This window comes from Anas platyrhynchos, chromosome 21 (genome assembly GCF_047663525.1).
Source record: "Anas platyrhynchos isolate ZD024472 breed Pekin duck chromosome 21, IASCAAS_PekinDuck_T2T, whole genome shotgun sequence".
NCBI lineage: Eukaryota > Metazoa > Chordata > Aves > Anseriformes > Anatidae > Anas > Anas platyrhynchos.
The window spans coordinates 17,952,725-17,972,399 of record NC_092607.1 but is presented as its reverse complement, the minus strand read 5'-3'; the positions used below and the strand labels follow the sequence as shown (position 1 = coordinate 17,972,399).

General features: G+C 55.2%; 2 protein-coding genes across 3 annotated transcripts; both read right to left on the bottom strand.

Moving 5' to 3' along the window:
- Nucleotides 1-689: 689 nt before the first annotated feature.
- LOC101793693 (BPI fold-containing family B member 4) lies at nt 690-8,351 on the bottom strand. The gene is made up of 16 exons (XM_027472815.3): nt 8,242-8,351; nt 7,224-7,427; nt 6,216-6,789; nt 5,560-5,664; nt 5,315-5,458; nt 4,704-4,764; nt 4,050-4,110; nt 3,550-3,641; nt 2,987-3,199; nt 2,689-2,742; nt 2,111-2,281; nt 1,943-2,010; nt 1,764-1,806; nt 1,414-1,477; nt 1,005-1,081; nt 690-930 (listed from the first exon to the last, which is right to left on the bottom strand). The coding sequence occupies exons 2-16, from the start codon at nt 7,330-7,332 to the stop codon at nt 907-909; spliced, it is 1,860 nt and encodes a 619-aa protein (XP_027328616.3). The 5' UTR covers nt 7,333-7,427; nt 8,242-8,351; the 3' UTR covers nt 690-906.
- Nucleotides 8,352-9,744: 1,393 nt separating this feature from the next.
- On the bottom strand, nt 9,745-19,617 carry LOC101793871 (BPI fold-containing family B member 3). Of its 2 annotated transcripts, XM_072026393.1 has the most exons (17): nt 18,230-19,617; nt 16,855-16,942; nt 15,754-15,880; nt 14,717-15,455; nt 14,278-14,382; nt 14,028-14,168; nt 13,645-13,708; nt 13,211-13,271; nt 12,726-12,817; nt 11,958-12,140; nt 11,813-11,866; nt 11,524-11,694; nt 11,089-11,156; nt 10,789-10,831; nt 10,481-10,544; nt 10,291-10,367; nt 9,745-10,122 (listed from the first exon to the last, which is right to left on the bottom strand). In XM_072026393.1, the coding sequence occupies exons 3-17, from the start codon at nt 15,863-15,865 to the stop codon at nt 10,084-10,086; spliced, it is 2,013 nt and encodes a 670-aa protein (XP_071882494.1). In that variant the 5' UTR covers nt 15,866-15,880; nt 16,855-16,942; nt 18,230-19,617; the 3' UTR covers nt 9,745-10,083. The 2 variants fall into 2 exon arrangements, with proteins under 2 accessions (XP_071882494.1, XP_027328547.3); XM_027472746.3 differs by having other exon boundaries at nt 16,855-19,617.
- Between the last annotated feature and the right edge of the window lie 58 nt (nt 19,618-19,675).

Below are 19,675 nucleotides of genomic sequence, written 5' to 3'. Positions count from 1 at the left end.
AAAAAGAACAGTAAAGATGACGGGAAAAGCCTAAGTCTCATCTCCAGATAGTTTTCAGAGTGTAACAGGGTTGGACAAAGGACGCAGGCTCGAAGGCAGCATTACTGAAGCAGTCCCAGAGGTCTCCCCTCACCCCAGGAGTGCTCGGTGTCTTGACAGCCTGAAGTTAACAGCAGCCTCATTGCTCTGACAGCAGCTGAACCGCAGGAAAGAGCCTGTGCAGGTCGGGCATCGCTCAGGGGTGCAGGGAGCGAGCTGTCCCTGTGCCTGCCCCCCGTGGCACAGCCGCTTGCCCCCTGCTCCCTGTGGTGCTGGGAGGGGACGGGGTGAGGGCTCCTCCAGCACCGCAGCTCCAGCACGGTGGGCAGGCAGCCAGCTCGCCTCATCATGCCCAGAGGGTTCCCCAAAACCAGGGGAAGGGGTTGCGTTCAGGTGAGTGGGTTTTGCATGGAAAGGCTGATGGGCTCGTGTACGTACAGACACAGGAGCTGTTACCCAGCCCTTGCCTAGCCCCAAACCAGGCACTCACAGAAACTGAGACACATTCTGATCTAAGGAGATCCACTCCCACCCCATAAGGATAAGAAGAAGACCCCAGGGGCTTCGGATCCCTGAGGGAACCTGCAGCATCTTGCTCTAATGTAATTCTTGCCAGCAGACGGGTGCCTGAGCATCAGCGAAAAGAAAAGTGCAAAATGCAACAATCAGAGGCAAAAAACACCCTTGCTTTCTTTTGTGTTCAAAGCAACATAGGGAGGATGCAACATTTTTGTGGAAAAGACCGAGCTGCTGTTTTGCTCTTCCAGGCACAGCGTGAAACATCGTGGGGCAGCTTCGAGCAGGCTGGGCTTCCCACCTCTCAGGTGGTGGACGTGGAAAACCGCAGGTCCCGCTGCATCCACGGGCTCACGCCGACAGCACGAGGAGATCCTGGTGCGGCAGAGGGCTCGGTGTCACTCGGATTCATTTTACACCATGCCCCGGGGAGCGGGGGCTGCACTCACCTCGATGACATTGATGTCGGCGTTGGTGAAGTCGATGTTCAGCAGCCGTGGGAGCGGGACCCCCCTGCCCAGCACACCTGCGGGTCGGGGCAGCCCGGTCAGCACGGCGTGTCCCTGCCACCCCCTCCCCACAACCCCGGCCAGCACAAGGCTTCATGCCCCAGGGCCCAGCGCCGTGTGCTGGGGTTTGCAGCACCCACTGGTGGGGGGCAGCAGGGGTTTGGGGGGGGCGTTTTGTGATGTGTGCTCGCCGCCCCACAAAGCGCTGCCACCGGAGTGAGCCTGGCCCTGCCGAGCCGTCCCATTGCCACCACCGCACCCAGCCGAGGTCAATGCAATGCACGGAGATGTGTGCAGTGGGTGCTCTGACACAAATGAGTGCATGGATGAGGCACCAAAGCTCCCTTACTGTTCAGTGCAGGCAGGAAAGCGACATCGAAAATCTTGTCAACGAGCATCTCCAGCAGCGAGATCTGCAACAAGGAGAGGGTTCCTCAGAGCTGTGCCCCTGTGGCCAGCGTGGCCTCACCCCGTCCTTGGGGCTGTGAGGGTGCTCCTGTTGTCCCACCTGAACCTGACCTGACGCCCTGCTGCCCCAGCTCCACACCCACTTCATGCAAATCCCCAACTTCACAGAAATTAGAACTTTCTTTAAGCATTCAGTGGCACTTGGCCCTTAATTCTCCCGAGCCAATCTCTCTCAGTGCTTTGCTCTCTGCAGTAGATTTCGCGTATGGCTGAGGCTGCTCCTGTTCTTACATCAAAGTCACCGACAGATGAAGACTCCAAGAAGAGATCAGTCCTGCAGGAGGAAGCAGAAGCGAGTGAGGTTCAGGTTCCCTGCGTCCCACCACACATCCCATTGCCTGGGCACCCCTCACCACCCCAAGCCCATCCAACGCCAGTGTGAGCAGTAGCAGAAGAAGACAGTGTCCTACTTCTCAAGGCTGGCGCTGATCTTCAGTTTGTTGCCCTCAACAGAGAACTGGGCCAGCAGGGAGGCGTCCTGCAGACAAGCAGAGGACAAGCACAGGCTGTCAGGCAGAGCTGGAGCAGCCAAGTCCCAGCGAGGTGGCATTTCTGCACAGCTGCTGCTTTATGCGTACGATATTCAGAAGGCAGAGGAACTTCTGGACGTCGTCATGGTGGATGACCACCACCTCTGCTGTAGCCTTGAGCTGGATCGTGGCTTTGTTTTTCTTTAGGGTCACCACAGGTGCTTCGGGGACTGCAATTTTCAGCAGCAATTCGTGTGGCTCGGGGTACGCCTTGAAAACCTGCAACATCCAGAGCAGGAGGCCTGTGGTGGCATGTGAGGAGGATCGGGGGGAAGCAGGGAATGGGCTGCCTGCGGGGGCATTGCTGTGCTCAGCGATGGATTTGCTCCTGGATTGTTCCAGTTCAAGACTGTGTGTGAGCTCAGCCACTGTGCATGCCCTGAGCCCCCCAGGAGCGTCTGCTGCTGTCTGTGGGACTGCTGCAAGGGGGTTTTGTGACCCAGGAGATGTGCAGAGGGCAGGCTGGCAAACCAGGCTTGGGGCTGCTGAGGTTTCTGACTTCAGACCCAAGCCCAAGGGATGTCTGAAATGATGTCTCTGAGAGGAAGAGGCAGGGGGATCTCCCCTACCCCCATCTGCCATGTCTTACTGGGCCAGCTGCAGCGCGGGCAGGAACCAGGACTCACCGCAGGAACCAGGGCTCCCAGCGTCGATGTCGTCAGCGGTGGGAGCTCAGGGAACTGGCACAGACAAGGAGGGGAAATGTTGCACGTGAGCGTGATGGTCTTCAGCAGATAGCTCGTACTCTGCCCCAGCAACACACCTGAGACCTCACGGCCTCTCACTCGTGGTTTTTTTGCACAAGATAGCACAGATCCCAGTAAATGGCAGCGAGGTGCTAGAGGACTGCAAGGTGAGACCAGTGCACAGCACACTGCTGGCAGCCCCGGGCCTCCTGGGGCCGGGCAGATGTCCCGTGCTCACCATGCCGTTGGCGATGTCCAGGTCCAGGGCGCCTTCCTTCTGCAGGGCAGACAGCACCGACCGGAGGAAATTGACGGAAAGGCCCAGCTGGGAGGAGCTGGTGTCCGGCATCGGTGGCAGGGGTGGCATGGGGACCCTCGGAGGTGCGGGGACACTTTCTGTTCTTCCCAGCGGGAAGTCAACCAGGCCTCCTGCTGCTCGCCCAACAACAGTCTGCAGGTACAGGGAAGGAAGCACAAGCCAAAAACGTTGCAGAAGCTCGCAATATTTGCCTTTATGGTTAACTTCATGTTCAGTCAATGTGAAATCCCTTCATGCACAGCCAAGCCAAGGCAGATCCCATTGCATTTCCGTCTCCAAAAGTTCTTGAAATGTGAACCCCGCTGCGCTCTGCCGTGACAGCAAGCAGCACGGCAGCAGGGAGCAGAGCCAGCCCCTCTGTGGCCCCCTCCCAGCACCCTGGGTGCCCTCGGCTCGGTGTTCTCAGCCGAGGAGCCTTTCCCCAACCCGTGTGAGATATCACAGTGCACGTAGCAAACAGAAAGAGAAGGTGCAGGACTTACATTCAGGTCTACTTCAAGGAACTGGCCGGTCACCAGGGGGAGGCTGGACACGGTGTACTGGATACTGCCCAGCAAACCCAGCGGCACCAGTGCTGGGGGCAGAGGAGGAGGCTCAGTGGCTCCCATGGGGTAGGGGTGCAGCTCCCCTTGCCCCCTGCAGTTCCTCCAGCAAAGCCCCAATGTGCTTGTGGGCTCTGCCCTGTCTCTGAGAGCTCCACGCAAAGCCACATCCCTAACGAGCAGTGTGTGCCACTGCTGGGAACGGAGGGGCCACCCCACCGCCCCCACCCGGGGGTCTCTCTGCTGGTGGCTTAGCTTTACTGGGTGCTGCTCCCCGGTTGCTCCCAGGGATAAGGGGGTCTCAGCAGGGTGCTCCCGGGGTCCTGGCACTGGTGTGGCACAGAGGTGGGGTCTGGGGGCAGCAATGTCACAGTCCCCACATGGTCAGCATGGAGGGCAGAGATGACCCAAAGGGACTGGGGGGGACCCCAGGCACTTACAGTTGACGAACCCCAGCTGGTCGCTGACGAGGCCCAGGGCAACATCAAGGACTGGGCAGAGCTGCAGGGGGATGGGGAGCAACCACACTCAGAGCCAGGCACATCCCAGCCCCTGTGCCCCGGGTGCTGCAGTGCTGGGGCTGGGGCTGGGAGCCCCTCCAGTAGCCCCCCGGTGCTGCTGAGGCTGGGCCAGCCCTGGGTCCAGCCCGGGGCACCCTGCCCTCCCTCCAGCACACTGAGGAAGCAGGACAAGTACAGGGTGCCAGGAACCCATGTGAGATGGATGGAGAGACCCTGGGACTCCTGGGAGGGAGCAGAGACCCCAGCCCATCACACGGGCATCGTTAGCAGATCCCAGGCACTTGGGCAGATCTGTGCCAGGCTCTGGGGCAGGCACAGTTGGAGATGGAGAGGTGGCATGGGTCCCCCCATAAACCCAAACCATGGCAGCCCCTGGGCAGTGGCGTTGATCCTGCCCTGGGACAAGCAGGAGCAGCAGCACAGCTTTCAGATGGACTCGTTGCTCCTTTCCAGGGCAGGATTTATGCCTCCTGCTCACCTGGAGTCACTTGGGCAACAACTGCACTGACTGAGGTGTGCCCTGGCTCGGCTTACACGAAGCCGCACCACAAGGGGTTTTTTCTTCCAATTTACCAGATTAGGAAGAAGCCTGTTCAGGACACTGGCCAATAAATTATCCACAACTGGGAGCAGGCTGTGGAAAAACAAAGGAGCATCAGGAAAAAAAAACCTGCTGCAAAGTAAATGAGTTTTAAACAATTCCCTGTGAAATGCGTGCAGAGCAGGCCTCCTGGAGCAAGGCAATTGCAGCAGCAAAGTGTGTTGTGTATGCTTGGATTTTGCATGAGATAAGTCTAATTTGCATCCCAAAATAGCCAGTGGGAAATTTATTGCTGCCTTTTTTTACTAGGCTCTGTAAATGAGCAAAAACAATCTCAGCCCAAGAAGGTTTTGTGCTTCACATGCCAAGTGCCTACATCTTAGCAGACCCTGTGCAATGTCAGGTAAAAAGACTGAATGCAGCACAAGGGGCAGGGATATTCCTCTGAGACCTCTGCACCACTGCAGGGTGTCCTGCTTGGCTGCGTAGCCCCACAGGAGAACCCTGCTGTTTGCTGCAGCTGTGCCAGGGCACGGGGGGACTGCCACCACCACCCTGGTGTCTGCTGGCATGGGCAGGGGGTCAGCGAGGGGCAATCAGTGGTCAGCACGTGCCAGTGGATGGGGACGTCATGGTCACTCACCCTCTGAGCAGTCTGACTTTAATGCCCCCGAGGAGCGTGTCGCACTTCTCTATCACCAGCCTGGGATAGCCGGTGCCGTCCATGGTCAGCCTGACCCTGGATGTGATGTTCACTTCCACTGCGATGTCCAGCAGACCCAGGAGGCTGTGCAAGGGGACGGGGCTGAGCTCCAGAGGAGCAGCCCCTTCCTGGGACAGGAGCGGGCTCTGTCCCCCTGCACCCCTCGTGGCACCAGCCAGACCCACCTTTTGCCATTGAGGGCCACCCGGGTGTAGAGGTTCAGGTGGACGCCGATGCCAGGCAGGAGCCGTAGGGACACCCTGGGGAGCGTCAGGTCCACGATCCTCAGCCTGTGGGGACAGTGAGGGGGGCACGAATAGTCACAAGTGGTGGCTCTGGGCACAGCAACACACTACCCGGGGCTCTGCACAGGTGACTGCTTGGAGGATGGGTGAATTTAGGCAAGAAATGGCAAAAGACACCAAGTTTTCTCGGTTATTTTCCAGTTTTATCAGAAGCTTTTTCTAGTTGCCTTATTATTGCTTGTTCTTGTGCTTCTGCTCAGTGCTAGACAATAAGAATTAAAACAGGAAAATTGCAAACAACTGAGCATTGGCTTGGAAACAACGGCATCGGCTGCCCAGGGCTGATGCACAGTTCAGTGCTCCCTCTACGGGCAAACACTTCTCAGCTCCCACCTCCTCCAACCTCCCCTTGTGTAGCTAAGAGGTTCTTCTTCAGCCGGCAACACAAACCTGGGGACTTGCAGGCAGCATTTCTGCCAAAGGGTCAGCTCCCAACCAAATCTGAGCAGCTACTGAAGGATCACCACAGCACCCCCTCCCCAGCAGCATTCAGAGGTTGCCCCCCCTCCAATGATCCCGGACGGAGCCCTCCTTACCCGGTGAGCCCCTGGACTGTGCTGAGCAAGCCTCCTTCCCCCAGGACGCCGAGCAGCCCGCCGCCTCCCAGCAGCCCTCCGCTGCCCAGGAGCCCTCCTCTGCCGAGAAGGCCACCGGGGCCACCGAGGGTCCCCGCCGTGCCTTGGAGACCTCCATCGCCCAGCGCTCCTCCAGAGACCCCCGGGGGGATGCCACCCCTGGGGATGTCACCAGCAGCTGCAGGCCAGCCCCTGGGAGGGAGGCCGTTTCTGGGGGCTGCCCCATAAGCATCTCCACGAAGACCCCCACCAGCATTGCCACCGAGCAGACCGCCTCCAGCCTCCCCACCTCCGCCCAGCAAGCCACCACCAGCACCACCACCCGCACCCAGCAGGCCACCAGTCAGCCCCCCCAGCAGTCCCCCACCACCACCGCCCAGCAGACCACCGGTGAGACCACCCAGCAGGCCACCGCCACCGAGGAGACCCTCTCCAAGTCCGCCGCTGCCGTCCACGCCGGGCGCTCCGCTGCCAAGGGGCACCTCGCCGAGGGCACCACGGAGGGCACTGCCTTGCCGCAGGGAGCCTGCAAGAGCTGGAGACCCCCAGCACCATCAGTCCCTGGGCAGAGCCCCTCCTGCTTCACCTGCAGGCTGAGCCCCAGCACGAGCTCCCCATCCCAGTCACCGCCCGTTCCAGCCCCTGCCTGCCTGCGCTTCTTTTTACCCATCTGTGCTACAACAGCAAAAAGGGCTTTGACATCTTCCAAATACCAGGGCAGGAGGCACGGAGCTGCGCAAAGCAGCGCAGGGGAATTCGCAGCCCACCCAGGTGAGGCAGCACGTGGGCTGGCGTGGTTACAGGGGCTGCATGGTGGCAGACCCACACCAGGAGGTGAGGTTAGGGCTCATGCAGCACCTCTGGTTAGTCCCTAGCACGCGGGGAGGCCTTCTGGGAGCCTGGCTACTTGAAATTTTAATCACAATAAAAAAGAAAGACTCGGAGGTTGGTTAGGGCAGGTCAACTCACCGTCGCTCAGAACACCCTTATTGAGCCTCAGGACGGCATCTGTTGGTGGCTGGCCCAGTGTCGGGGTCAGCAGGGCGTACACGACAGCGATGCTCAGAGCTGTTTGCATGCTGTCCTCTGACCCCGCTGGTGGTGGTGGCAGGATGGGGACAAGGGATGGCTCACACCGCTCACACCGCTGGCACTGAGGCAGCCAGAAACAACCTGGGGAAAGAGAACAGAGGTGAGGGGAAACAGGGTGGACAACCCCTGGAGGCAGAGGAAAGCCTGAGATACCTCGAGCTGGGTGCGCAGTTTTAGGTGAGCAGCAAATCTGGGCTTTAGAAGGAGCAAAACTGTTTGTGTGTTCGAGCCACATTTGGCTAACAGATTTGGACACACACACACACGGAAAGAGGGAGGCATCCATACGCACATCTGTCGGTGATTTTTCAAGCCGCTGTCTGCACAGCCACAGCACCTATTTGCTTGCTTCCATTCACGTGCAGCCCGGGCAACGTGCTCCTTTCCACCTCCGGTCGCTGTGACATGATTTTGAACTTGCAGCATGAAATTGTAACTCATAACCCAGAGGCTGCGCGGCGCTTCCCTCGCTAAAACATCCCCTAAGCAGGCGTGCAAATCCATCGTGCCATCACACAAACAACTCATGTCTGGAATAAATTCCTTCAGCTCTTTTTTAAATGGCACGTTTTAACCTTGCAACAATAAAAATAACACCAATTGCTTTAAAAAATCCTGCAATGCAAAAATATCCCTAATTTTTTTTTGTGTGTGTCAGATGAATACAGTTTCCTTCAGAGAAGTGTTCCCATATTGCTTTATCAATCTGCTTTTTGGAGTTTTCACGCTAGCCACTAAATATAAACTAGGATCATTTAGGCACATTTCTACCATTTTCAGTATCTTCCCAACGTTTTTCTCACTCACCGGAGCTCATTGCAGGGCTTGCAGGTAAAATGGTGGCTCTGTGCCCCAGTCTTAGAAAACCGCGTGCCACTGTTTTGCCCACCTTTACCTGGCCTTATCCCAAATTGCAAAGCTCAGCTCTGGTCTTCCACAGCTCAGCTCCTGATCAAGTGGAGACCTCGCAGCTGTCCATGGTCACCCAGCTCTCAGCTCTTCCCCGCTGTGTAGGAACAGGGGGTCCTTATATAGCAAAACTGATACAGGAAAAGTGGAAGGATGCCTAATTTGTAAAAGCTGGGCTAGTGGATTGGGTCCATAAAGCAGCATTTGTGGTTTTAATATATCCCAGTATAAATAATGCTTTGTAAAACAGGATGGAGTATTGAGCAATAGGACACCAGATACCCCCTTATCAGCAGTGCTGTTACCCAAGAGCTCGGAGGAAAGGAGAAAATCCCCAAGCCTCAGTGGGCTGGAGCACATGGAGCTGCTGCTGACCCCAAAGGAGGCATGCTGGAAAATCAGCTTATTCTCCAGGTGTCCACACAAATCCCAGCCACCACCTGCATCCAGGCATTAACACAAACTGCTGCGCTGGTATCCACAAATACACCTGCAGGTGATTTTTCAGGTCCTGCCCAGCTTTCCATCGAGCACTCCAGAAAGGCCCTGGGAGACATTTTAGCTCCTTTAGTGTTCAACCTGAGAAGCAGCTCCCAAGGATTATCCTATCGGCCTCCACAGCCGCCAGCCCCTTCCAGCAGGTTGTGTTCCTGCAGCCCCAGGAAAGTCCCTTCAGGGTGAGAAATGCAGATCGGGTGTCAGCCCATGGATCATAAGGGTGCCTTTGTGCCGGTGTCTTGAACAGTTAATACCTTTGTGAGATAAAATATATTGCTAAGATTCCAGATAAAACTGTCCAGTGCATCTTACACAACAAGGGGAAAAAACATCCCTAAACAAGGCAGCAGGAAGGTGTAAGTTCAGTGCCTGACTCTGTACAGACCCTAATACAAGAGGCAGTGCTGGGCACATCAGCTCTCTGCCTTCCAGGTCGAGCAGTGGATGCTCTTTCCTGGCCCATCTGCTCCCTCGCTGTGGCTCTCCCTGCTCAGTTATCGAGCAGAAGGCTCAGCCCCGTTCCTGTGCCTTGCTTGTGGTCCCCACACTGCTCCAGGGAGGTTGCACTGGTCTGGAGCTGCCTCTGCAATGCAGCCCCAGGGTGCTGGGGTGCAGGGAGGGAGCTGTGTGTGTGGCTGGGGCTGGGGTGGGGGCTCTGGCTCCTGAAAAGCAGGGAGATTTCCTGAAAAACAGGAAAATTTGGGAGAGGGGGGACACAGCTGGTTCCTGGTGGTGACAATCGGGAGGACACGGTGGTGGCTCTGTGCAGCCACACATGGTTTTTCACACATGACTTCACAGCTGGAGCCACCGCCAGAGCTGCACAAGTGCTTTCTGCTAGGTCGCAGCTTATGGGATTATTGGCTCTGGGTACGGCCTCCTCGCTGAGCTGCGTGGCCTTTCCATGGGCCCTATGGTGTAGGGGCACTGCAGGGACAAATGGATCCTGGCAGCTGGAAACCCACAGCCAAAGAACATTCAGAGAGAGAAGTATTGAGGCAGTGAAGGATTTTATTGATAGAGGAATTTGAGAGTAACATTTGTGCCTAAACAGGGGCTCTGGTTCCAGACTTAGGGCGTTAGAATTGGCCACAGAAAATGCCCCCTTATATCCATCAGCCGAGCACCTTCTCCATACCCCCATGTGGGCTATAGCAGGACGGATGGACCAGAAACATCCCTCTCTATGGGCCACGGCAATAACACATGACAATACTCAAGAGAAAATAAAGACGAAGCAATTAGGGACGACCAGGGCTCTCCAGGCTCACGGGGAATTATCTGCCTCATCCCAGGACCAAGGGCAAGGTTTTGCTGAGATAAGCTGGTTTTAGAGCACTCTAGGCTTCTGGTTGATCACAAAGGTGTTCTGCCAGGAAGAAGCACAAAAACAATTCAGTTTTGTCAGCTGGGTTTTCTCCAGCTCTTCCCCATATCCTGCAGGGTAAGCCCCTAAGAGCGAGCAGCAGCTCCTCGGGAAGGGGCCCCTCATCCTGCACCCCCCTGGGAAAGCAATGCTGGGAGAAGAGAGCCTTACATCAGCGATGTCCACCTGGCTGTTCTCGAAGTTGGTGTTGAGGATGTTGGGCAGAGGGATCCCCGCACTCACGGCACCTGCAAGACCAAGAGAGCGGCTGGCTGCGGGCAAAGCCCCTGAAGCAGCCAGCAGGGGAGGGGGCTGGGATTTAGGCTGGGTGTGGAAGGGGAGGGCTCGGCCCCCGCCGTACTGTTAATGGCAGGCACGTATGCAGCTGTGAGGACGTCGGTCACCCATCCTTCAAGCCGGGAGGCCTGCAGAGGGAGGAGGCACAAGTCAGTACCCGAGGGAAATGATGGTTTGGGGGTGAAGGCTGAGCGCCGGCAGCTTTATGAGCTAAGCTCTGTGGGTGCAGGATGCCTGGGGCTGGGACACGCGGATGCCAGGGAGCTTCCTACAGCAAAACCCCTCCAGCCGACAAATGTCGGTGTCCCTGCCCTACAAATAGCTCCTGGTCAACAAATCACTTGCTGCAGCATGACCATCGCAAGCACTTACATTGATAGGGCCAATTTGTGAGGATGCCAGTCTCAGTTTGACTCTACAAAAGATAAAAACAAAAAGATAAAAACAATTAAGAGCAGCCCTCATCACTTTCTGAGCAGTGCCCAGACCCTTTTTGCTCCAGAATTTGTCCTGTCCATACAAATACACAAAAACCCTCTTCAGGCATGCTCTTCATCTGAGGTCGGTGCCGGGGGAAGCCCTGAAGCCCCAGAAGCTTCACATTTCTCCCACCCCTCCCTCGTGCTTCCCGTTAGCCACCAGCAGAGCCCCCCCCGCCGAGCTGGGCCCTACCTGTCGATGGCCAGGGAGGTGCGCAGCTTGCCGCTGGCCACGGAGGGGGTGATGTTCAGACCGATGTCCTGGAATTGCAACAACAGAAGAAATGAAGTTATTTCCCAGCACAGCTCCCCGAGACTGGAAATAAAACATGGAATATTTATAAATAACCCAGATGGTGAAAAAACACCCATCTGTGTCTAGAAATAGCATTTTTTGGACAGATGGTGCCACGGATCTGTCCCCTTGGGATTTGGAATTCCCATCTTTTTGAATTTATTTAATTTTTTACTTAAACTTTTTCAATTAATTTTTGAATTATTCATCAAATGTTTCGTCTGCGTGTGGTTACAAGCACATTAAAAAGCCATTTTTAAGATGTGGGGCATCCAAGGGCATGGGTGCTGCCGCAGGGAGCAGCCCCACACCGTCCCCCTGCCTCACGCTCACCGAGTCCAGGCTGAAGAGGGTCTGCACGGGGAAGCCTGGTCGCCGTGTCACGACATCGATGGTGCTTTGGAGGGTGGCCGTGGCTTTCCCATCCCGCAGGGACACCTGTGGCACATCGGCCGGCCGCACACGCAGCGCCAGCGGCAGCGACCCAGGGACCACAGTGGAGAGCTGTGCAGGGAGAGGAGCCATCAGGGCCAGCGGCCTTGGCGTGGCCAGGGGTTTTAGGGACAAATGCATGCAATGCATCTATTTTATCCCCTATCCTACACAGTGTGAGGTGGCTGACCTGAGGGAAGGCTGAGATGAGGGCCGAGGTGGACAGCGGGATGCTGCTGGGTACCTGTGGGAACAGCACCCGCAGGGTCAGCAGCCGGCAGGATTCTGCAGGAGCCTCTGCCGGGCTCAGCTGCACCCCGTGAGCCCCAACCCACCGCTGAGCTGGTGATGTCCAGGTTGAAGGCTCCCTGCTTCTGGGCCAGCCCCAGCACGGCGCCCAGCACGTCCTGCGAGAGCCCCACCTGCACCCCGCGGCCGGTGGTTGGCAGCAGGGTGACAGGCGACGACAGCCCGCGCACGGGCTCCACCACGTTGCCTGCCGCATCCCTGAGGAGGAGCTGCAGGGGACAGAGCAGGGGCAGGAGGTTGGCATCAGAGGGGCTGCCAGGCTCCCTGCCCACCTGCGCCATCAATTGATGCTTTGTTAACTGTAGAGCTGCTTTCGGCTGCCCTGGCACAGGCAACGGAAGCATTTGCTGGAGCTCTCCACTCCGAGCACTGTGACATCTCCTGATGAGTAAGACACGTTGCCAATATTTTTGGCATGATTATAATCCCCATTAATTATACACCAAACTTTTTTAAACCACTTACAAGTGAAACCTTTTTGTAAACGGTGACCTACTGCTCCTGTATGAAATGCTAATGTTGGGCTTTTCTGATTAACAACTATGCGAGTGTTGTAATTATGCTTAATTAGCCAGTGTCAAGCCGGTCTGACTCACGCTGTCCTCCAGGGTTAGCAAGGAGAGAATAAGGCAGAGACCCGGCAGCGGCACAGGCACAGACCTGGCCGGGCCCCATGCAGCAGCGCTCGGTGAATGTGCTCAGACAGCTGGAAACAGGCAGTCCTGCACAAGCAGCCACCCCATTTGGATGAACCACCCAAACCTGCTGATTCGAAGGCATTTGGCAGCACTCACGTTTAGATCCAGCTGGATGGACTTGTCGCCGATGATGGGAAGGGAGGACAGGGTGTACTGGAGATCGCCCAGGGCCCCCAGTGGGAGCACAGCTGCGAGACACAGGGAGGAGAGCTTCTAAGCTGCAAGGAGAGGAACTGCTCCCAAATACCACGGTCCCAAAAGATATCTGAGCTGTGGGTGGCCCCTGCTCACAGCATTCCCAGCCGGACAAGGGGCTGGCAAGCACTGTTCTGCAGCAAAACTCTTGTTTCCAAAAGCTATGGGTCCTGAAGTGGCTTTCTGCAGGAAACACTGCCTGCTGCTGCTCTGGGGGCAAGGGAGGTTGAATGCTGTGCTTGAATTTTTTTTTTGAATTTTGAAGTTGTGTTTTCAAAAAGTTGTTGAAACATTTGTATATTCCCAACATAAGGAAAACAAACCCTAAGAGCAGGGCAGACCCGAGGAGGGGCACGCGGACAGGAGGAAGGGACCGCAGCACTTACAAGTCACGGAGCCAAGCAGCGAGTTCACAACTCCCAGCACGGTGTCGACGACAGGGCACAGCTGGGGAGGCAGAGAGAGGTCAGGACCCCGGGGCACCCAGAAAAGCCTCCATGTGTGGCATCACTGGGGCTAAAAGCTCCTTAGCTCCCTCCCTGCCTGCCCTGGGCTGCTGCTGGGGGGCCCTGGTGCAGGGCTCAGCATCGCCACACGCCTGCTGCACCAGGTTGGGATTCACTGCCAGGGCGAGACCCTCCACTCATGCAGGCGGGGTGCCCGTTACACGAGCACATTTCTCAGAAATGCACTTGCCACAGAGCCTTGGCCATGGTGGCAGGGCTGGGTGGGTGACCTGGTGAGGCTGCAGCTGTGCAAACAGCCCCGTCCTGGTGCCTGGCCACCCGCAGCATGCTGCTGCCACTGCTCGTGCACTTACCAGCCCGGGCAGGACACCGCCGAGGACGCTCTTTAAGGTTTTCTCCACAAGTGGCACTTTGGGTCTGGGTAACAGGCAAATGGGAAACAAAATGTGAAATAGACGAGCAGCTGGAAAATAAATGTACTTCACACAAGAGAAACATGAGGCCTGGCACTGTCCAGGGCTGTACGCCAGTGCCAGAATGACATCAAAAGCAAGCACCCCCGAACCAGGCCCAATGCCAGAACTGCGGCACAACCTTGCAATATGTTTTCTCAAGCTAAAACTTAAAAAAAAAAAAACACTTCATCTGGTGCGTCATGCACTCTTTGATGGTCAATAGTGCAAAGGTTTCTCACAGCAGCAGCAGTGACGAGCACTTTGCTCACATGCAGACCTACCCAACACGGATGTTGACGTCTCCGAGAAGAGTCTTGCAGTTTTCAACGACCAGCTTGAGAGCCCCCGACTTGTCCTGGACCAGCCGGACTCTTGCTGTGATGTTCGCTTCCACCTGGAGCTGGAGCAGTCCACCCGCCGCGCTGCACAGCCCAAGGAGGACACACGTCTCAGAGGGTTTTCTATCCATCTGCTCTCCGAAGAGGTGGTGAACCCCTGCCCTGAGCTGTGCCCCCGACAGATGCCACTTACCCATTGCCATCTACCAGCAGCTGGGTGTAGATATTCAGCTGGAGCCCGACGCCTGGCAGGAAGCCCAGGGTTATTTTGGGGAGGGTGATGTTCACAATTTTCAGCCTGGAGAGTCGAAACAAGGAAAGTCAGTCAGGAGCACTTTGCTGGGATCCCCTTGGCCCCCAGTGCTGTGGCCAGTCACTGAGCCAAGGTCTTGGGGTCCTCTGCACCCTGGGCCTGCAGGGCTCCCCTCCAGCCAGGGCCAGCCTGCAGCGGGCACGAGGCACCCTTGTGGTAGGGGCACACACAAACTCCCAACAGCTGAACCCTTATGAAGCTGCCCCAAGGATGGGAAGGAGGGGACGGTGTGCCCACACCACAAGCTTCTCTCCCCAGCATTGCCCAGACCTCGCACAGAGGGCTGCTCGGGGGACACGCGTCTCCCACTCTCACTCACCCTGTGAGCCCTTGGATGGTGCCCAGCAGACCGTTCTTGCCAAGGAGCCCTCCTTCAGGAGAAGTGCCTTGGCCGCGCTGACCACGTCCACCGAGGAGACCACTGCCACCAAGGAGACCACCTGCAATACCGTTGCTGCCAACAAGGCCGCCAACTGCTCCATCACCACCAAGGACACCAGCAAGAGGATCATCACCAAGGAGACCACCAACGGTCCCTTTGCCACCAAGGAGACCACCTGCAAGAGAATCTTTGCCAAGGAGACCACCTGCAAGACCACCATTGCCACCAAGGGCACCACCAACAAGTCCATCACCACCAAGGGCACCACCAACAAGTCCATCATCACCAAGGAGACCACCAATGGCCCCTTTGCCACCAAGGAGACCACCAACAAGTCCATCACCACCAAGGGCACCACCAACAAGTCCATCATCACCAAGGAGACCACCAATGGCCCCTTTGCCACCAAGGAGACCACCACCAAGTCCTTTGCCACCAAGGAGACCGCCAACAAGTCCATCACCACCAAGGAGACCACCAACAAGTCCATCACCACCAAGGAGACCACCAACAGGTCCTTTGTCACCAAGGAGACCACCAACAAGTCCATCACCACCAAGGAGACCTCCAACAAGTCCATCGCCTCCAAGCAGACCGCCAACAAGACCGCCGCCACCAAGGAGACTATCCAGGAGCCCTTCGAGAAGGTTGCCGTTGCCTAGTGACCCTGTAATGGCTGAAGAAACGGTTGAGAGGTCACTGTGAGCCATGCTGACCCAAGCACACGAACATGCTGTGTCAGCCTGGCTGTTCCTTCCCTCCCCTCTGCCTCCTTTCCCCTCTTGGTGCACCGGGGTGATGCTCCAGTCACTGGGAAGTATCTGACATGCCATCTGCAAAATGCTTTGTAAATGCAAATTACGAGCATTGTCACTACTGCTGGACCAGCTTTTGCTTTTCTGAATATGGTCAAGAGACAGAAAGAGCAGAAGTGGTCTCAAAACAGAAAAATGCTGTCTCTTCCAAACACCTACCGCCTTCTAGCACATCTTTATCCACCCTGGCAGACACCGAGGCACTTCCAGCAAGTCCTTGCGAAGGGGTCAGCAGGCCGCAGAGGAGGAAAACCACACAGAACTTGAACATCTTTGGTTCTGATAACTGCGGAAAGCAATTGGCATCAGTGCAATGCTGGAACAGGGAGCACAGAGCAGTGGCTGGAGGAAGGAGGAGGAAGAAGGAAAGGAGAGGCTTGCAGGAAAGACAAAATCAGAGAGGGAGCTGCGGGCACCTCTCCCTCCTCTCCACCGCACCAGTGGGCACAGAACGGTCCTGACAGCACTTCCCTGCAGGAGCAACCACAGCTCCAGCAGCAGCTGCTGCAAAGACTATCACGGCAGCCAAGCGAAGGAGGCTGCTCAGATGGTCCTGCCTGAAGCCCCCAGCACTGGTCAGCGTGTTGTTACCGACCGGGAAGGTCACAGAAAGAAAAGCAGCAGCAGCACACAGACAAATGCACCGGCACGTCTGGTGAGGAAAGCATCTCCTTGTCTGAGTGTCAGGATCTATCACAAACATCATGAATCTGAGGCTTGCCTCTGCATAAAAGCACCTTTTCCAAGAATCACACGAAGAAGGAAATCATTTTAGAAGTTTCAGTGCCATTGAAATATTTTGGGGGATCTACAACTTGAAGCGTTTTTACAGAACCATAATGAACTTCATTGCCCTGAATCTATTTAAATGTAAATAGCACATCAAAAAGGATCAAAACAAATGTGAAAGGTGTAATTCACCTTAGGTAAAAATGCTATCTTGGACACTAGAATTATACCATAAGTAATTAATCTGGTAACTGTTTACGAAAATCACAAAATACCCTTTCTGCTTCAAGGACTGCCAATACAATGAACATGCACGTCTGTTCCTCAGAAACTCGCAGTGAAGGCTGCCTCACATTTTGCTTGTTAGAGCATAATTCAGTCAGGCAGCAGGCAAGAATAATGGTTTTTGTTAAAATAAAAAAAAAAAAAAATAGTCACAAGCTAACATCAAGGCTTTGCCTTTGGGAGACACTCAGATTTGCAGAAGCAGAAGCTAAGAACATGCTTTTTGAGGAATAGTTTTGCTCTTACCTGACCGATCTCTTCGGTGTACGGATCTTTCCGTCCAATGTCCCTGCCTTCTGAAGATGCCCCACAGCATGCATCCTTATATACAGATCTTCTCACCAGGAATGAGGCAAATGATGTCATGGAGGACATCCAGAAGAATTAGTGGGGAGCAAAACAAACAATATATGGTTTCTGGTGACTTCTACTGCAAATATTTCCTTATAGATACTAGGAGTTGGGTAAATCATTGAGCAATGACTAATATGTGTAGCGGCAGAGGTCAGCCCAGCCCTGGGTGCCAGTCCTCATGGATGTGCACACAACCGCTGCCTCGGTTCATACGTTATGGGTTGGGGCTTGGTCTCTGTCCCATGAGCCCTGCATCAAGATGTAGACGTGGCTGAAAAGTCATGTCCTCATAAAATGCTACTTTTTTTTTCTGAATGAAATTAAAGCCTTGACTGAAAAATGTGTCAAAACGCCAGCCGCCCCCACCACCAAGTACTGGTGCAGTTCTCGGTGCTGTGTTATTGAGGAGGATGGAAGGTGGGATGTGCTGCCACAGGAGAAACTGCTCAAAGGGTGATGCTATCGACTGCAAAGCCAGGGAGCTCCCAAGCTGGAACTGGTGGGCTCAGAATTGTTTTGGGTCCTGGAGGAAATGTTGATCCAGGATGGGCACACCAAGAGAGGGGGTCTCTGTGGCTGCACTATCCCCGGCAACAAATGTGCTGCAGGAGAGGAACAGCCGAGCACCTGCCCGGGGTCTTCACCCTCCATCTAGGCCTGCATGCCCTCAGATTTCTGGAAAGGTTTTTGGAATCGTGCTGAAAAATCGCATCCCACCTCATCACGCCTCATTTACTGCCAATTAATTTACTGCTGCAGGCAGGAGGAAAGGAGAACAAATTCTGGTGAGCCAATGCATCATGTGCATCCACAGGCACTGCCTCTCTCCTTCTCCCCTCAGTCCTGGTCCCAGCACCACACGGGTGCACGGAGCTGCTGCCTCAGCCTGTACCAAAAAAAGCAGGCTTTGGGGCAGGAAAAGGAAAGCCATCCTCTGGGGCCGCAGCCCCAGCACAGCCCCCCGTGTGGGCACGCACCATGCAACCTGTCCCTGGTGGAGGAGAGGACACGATGGCCAGCCAAGGGGGCAGCTGTGAACTATTCACTCTGCTGTCATGATGATTAATGGCAGGGGTAGATGGGCTGCTCCCCAGCTCGGAGGAATAATAGCCCAGAAAAATGCTTGCTCGGAGTTAATACTTTCTGCAAACTTGGAAATAAGTATTTCCAGGAGATTAGCCAGCTTTTGTCACACATTAATTCCAGCTTTAAAAAATATCTTAGCTGAAGGCCAAGGAAGGGATGACAAAGGTGCCAAAGTACTTACGGAGTTGTCACTCTCCTGCAACCTGATCAGTCAGGCACCCCCGGAGCACAAAGCTTTGCTGTCACTGCTAGATCGTGGCATTTGATAAGATGGAAGAGGGTGTTAACAAGATGGTATTATGTTATCATCCCTCCTGAACCACTTCATCCTTTGGGCAATCAATCACTATACGAAACCTGACTGACCATAAAGAAAGCCCTGCTGATGGTCGGCACACAGTAACGGGGCATTTTGGCACTGCAGAGAATAGCTCCTGAGCAGTGACCTTTTAGGCATGACTGTAACTTGGCTTCTCACCCGCTGTCACTGAATGAAGAGGTCTCTGACAACCAAATATTTCAGATAAACCAAAGCAGATTCCCATAAAGAGAATCACGGCTCAAGGTCCAGCTCTCACTAAAGCAACTTGGAAAGCCCAAAGAACCCGAGGCCAAATCAGCGCGTGAAGACACACAGACTGCATCAGAACGGGCTTGTTCAAAAGAAGAATGGGAGCAACGAGAGCAGCTACGTCTTTGACAGTTGAATCACCAAGGAATTGAGACGTAAGGACAGGCTGTACCCAGACACAGCACCAAGAAGGATTAGAGATCTTGGCATTAACAAGAGGGGTAGACAATTCCTGAGCATGAGTGAAATAATGATTGATTATTGGTGAATTGGCTATTGGGACTGCATCTGCTCTGGGAGCGACAATTGGAGCTGGGGGTGTGGGGCCTCGCACGTGGGGCACCCCTGGCTGCCAGGGCAAGAGGCAGGGCCCCCCCCTCACACCTTCACCCTTCTGGCCACAGCAGCAACACAAAATGGAGAGCTCTGCTTCAAGAAGCAGCCCCCTGGGTTCTGCTTCCCCGTACCAACAGCAGCGACCACACAAGGCCCTGTTGGGGGACCAGGGCTGGGGTCCCTACAGCCCCGGCACGTGGTGCTGGCCTCTGCGTGCATCCAAAAGCTGTGCCTCGAGCAGCTGTCCCGGGGCATTAAATGCCAGCTATGTGATAGCACGGCTTGGCAGCGTGGTTAAGTGTTTCATGAAAAATTAAATAGGCACCACCTGAGATTTCCAGCTTTTGTTTCTCCTAGGAGGGCTGCATACAGATATTGTGATTCTTATTTCTCCTTCTCAGAGGAGCTCCAACCCAAACTGTTCAATTCTTTATTAGCTAAAGCAAGAACAATGAGGAAAATCTTTTTTAAAAATGCTTGGCATTGGCAGTGCTTGCACGGCAATGAGGAGGGAAGGCATCATAAACACCAGTCCTCACAGGGAGCTGGCTTTATGACTGCTCTCCTCATTGCTTAGAGCCTCTCACAAAGACAATTCCTTACGAGCAGTACAGAGCAAACGCCTGCTGTGTCTGGCAGCACACACAAGAAAACAAATGGGGTTTTCATAGCCTGCCTCACAGTGAGATTTTCTTGAGGACAATTTCTTAAAACCACAAT